We start from the raw sequence: 1,835 nt of genomic DNA, 5'->3' as shown, positions 1-1,835 counted from the left end.
ATATGTGTGTATGTGTGTTGTGTGTGTGTGTGTGTGTCTGCTATTGAAGTACCTGAATATACAATATGCATATATATATATATATATTATATATATTATATATATTATATATAAATATATAAAACGATATACATATACAAATACATATATATTATATATAAATATATAAATACATATATACTATATATAATATATATATATATACATATATTCATATATAAACATTCATATATATATATATATATATATATATTTAGATACATATTACATATTTATATACTTGTATATATATATAGTTTAATTGTGCAATTATAAGTAGATCAAACGTTGAACAATTTGAATCAACCGTTTCAACGACCTGTTGAGTTGATGTGACAAATAGCAAAGGTGTATCCAGCTAGTTTCATTTTATATATTTATCAGTTCGTTTACCAATGTGCTGTTCCATACTATTCCAAGATCGTGACATCCGTTCGCACCACATACCCTCTTACCAGAGGGGTTGCTCGGTGAGTGGCTGACACAGTGTACCTTAAGGCCATGCACGGCTTTATGCGCAAACACTCATTGTCCTTCTGAAAATTGATATCTGTATTGCAGGTCAGATGGCCCTTTGCATCACTGTGTGTCGTCATTACTATGCCATTTGCCTTGCAGTACTTAAAAAACTGTGAATCTAAGAACGATTCGTCTTCCAATAACTTTGAGTGTACATCTACGTGCGTCGGAGGTGATTCGGCGTGCTTTAACCACTCCAGCTGTTGTATAGTGGCGTCGACAACACCCAAGTGTTTCACCGAGCCTTGCTTCACAAGTTCTGACAGATGGCTCCACACTTCCTCTAGCTCTATGCGACTGATCACCTGGCTTTGCGATCCCGCCAGAGATACAAATAGAACTTCCATATTATGCACGTTCTGATTCGAAATAGATGACTGTACTAACTCACTGACATCTTCTGCGGCAACCTTTTCGAAGTGTTCACAGCCGCCCAAGAAAAGTTTTCCAGTCATTTGCCTACTCTCCACAGGAACCGTACTCCACTGCTCGGGTGTGAGTAGCTTAGCAGAGCTTTCTGCAACTTCTTGCTGAAAAGCAACAGTCATTTCATCCACAATTGACGGGAAACTTCTCATACCCGCAGTGGCCAGGAAGTTCTGTGTATGAAGGGTAGCTTTTGTCGTCCGCCTTACAATCTTACTAGACCTAGCGACACCCTTCGCGCTAGATTCGCGCAATGGGGTCATCACCGTCACATTATTGATTCCTGGAGCCATAATTATTATATATTCTATTGTTGTCGTCTTCAATGAAAGTATACACAGTTTTATGAGTCACACGAGGTAAACATGCTGCTTTTATATATAGCAAACATCACGGCGTCATTTTTTTGTTAGGGCTCCAGGCTCCCCAGAGTCAAACTCCTCGCTCTCGCCGACGCCTCCGTCAATAGCCACCCATTTAAAAGAATTTAAAAAGAGCTGGCTTTCTCGAACTTTACTTTTGTGTTGGACTATTGTGTACCAATATAAGATAGTAAAGCACAACAATACAGTATCATAAAAATCTTACTTAACAGTGTCTTCAGTAGGTCGATCACATAATTAACTTTTAGAATTCATACATAACCAAGAAACATTTTGTCGTTTACCAGCTATTTACCAAAGTTTCTTTGTACAATGTGTCTGTCTACCAAGTGCAAATAGAGTTGGAGCTTTGTTGTTGGTACTCTATTAATATTTAAACAAAAACTATTGAAGAAGAAAAAATGTCTGTATAGTATAAATAGATTATGGAGACTGGAGAGTAGACCTGTAGGCTATAGGCCTGTAGCC

General features: G+C 37.3%; 1 protein-coding gene across 1 annotated transcript; it reads right to left on the bottom strand.

Annotated features, from left to right (window-relative positions):
* Positions 1-388: 388 nt before the first annotated feature.
* Positions 389-1,835, bottom strand: SARC_06254 (hypothetical protein). Its single transcript, XM_014299840.1, has one exon. It carries the CDS (start codon positions 1,275-1,277, stop codon positions 450-452), a length of 828 nt encoding a protein of 275 aa, XP_014155315.1. The 5' UTR covers positions 1,278-1,835; the 3' UTR covers positions 389-449.

The sequence above is a fragment of the Sphaeroforma arctica genome, assembly GCF_001186125.1.
Source record: "Sphaeroforma arctica JP610 unplaced genomic scaffold supercont1.439, whole genome shotgun sequence".
In the NCBI taxonomy this organism is placed as follows: Eukaryota; class Ichthyosporea; order Ichthyophonida; genus Sphaeroforma; species Sphaeroforma arctica.
The sequence above is the reverse complement of the archived record's forward strand: the minus strand, read 5'-3'. Positions and strand labels throughout refer to the sequence as shown.

Bases quoted from the DNA above. Each gene is read 5' to 3' on its own strand.
- SARC_06254 (XM_014299840.1), bottom strand. From the start codon at position 1,277: ATGGCTCCAGGAATCAATAATGTGACGGTGATGACCCCATTGCGCGAA.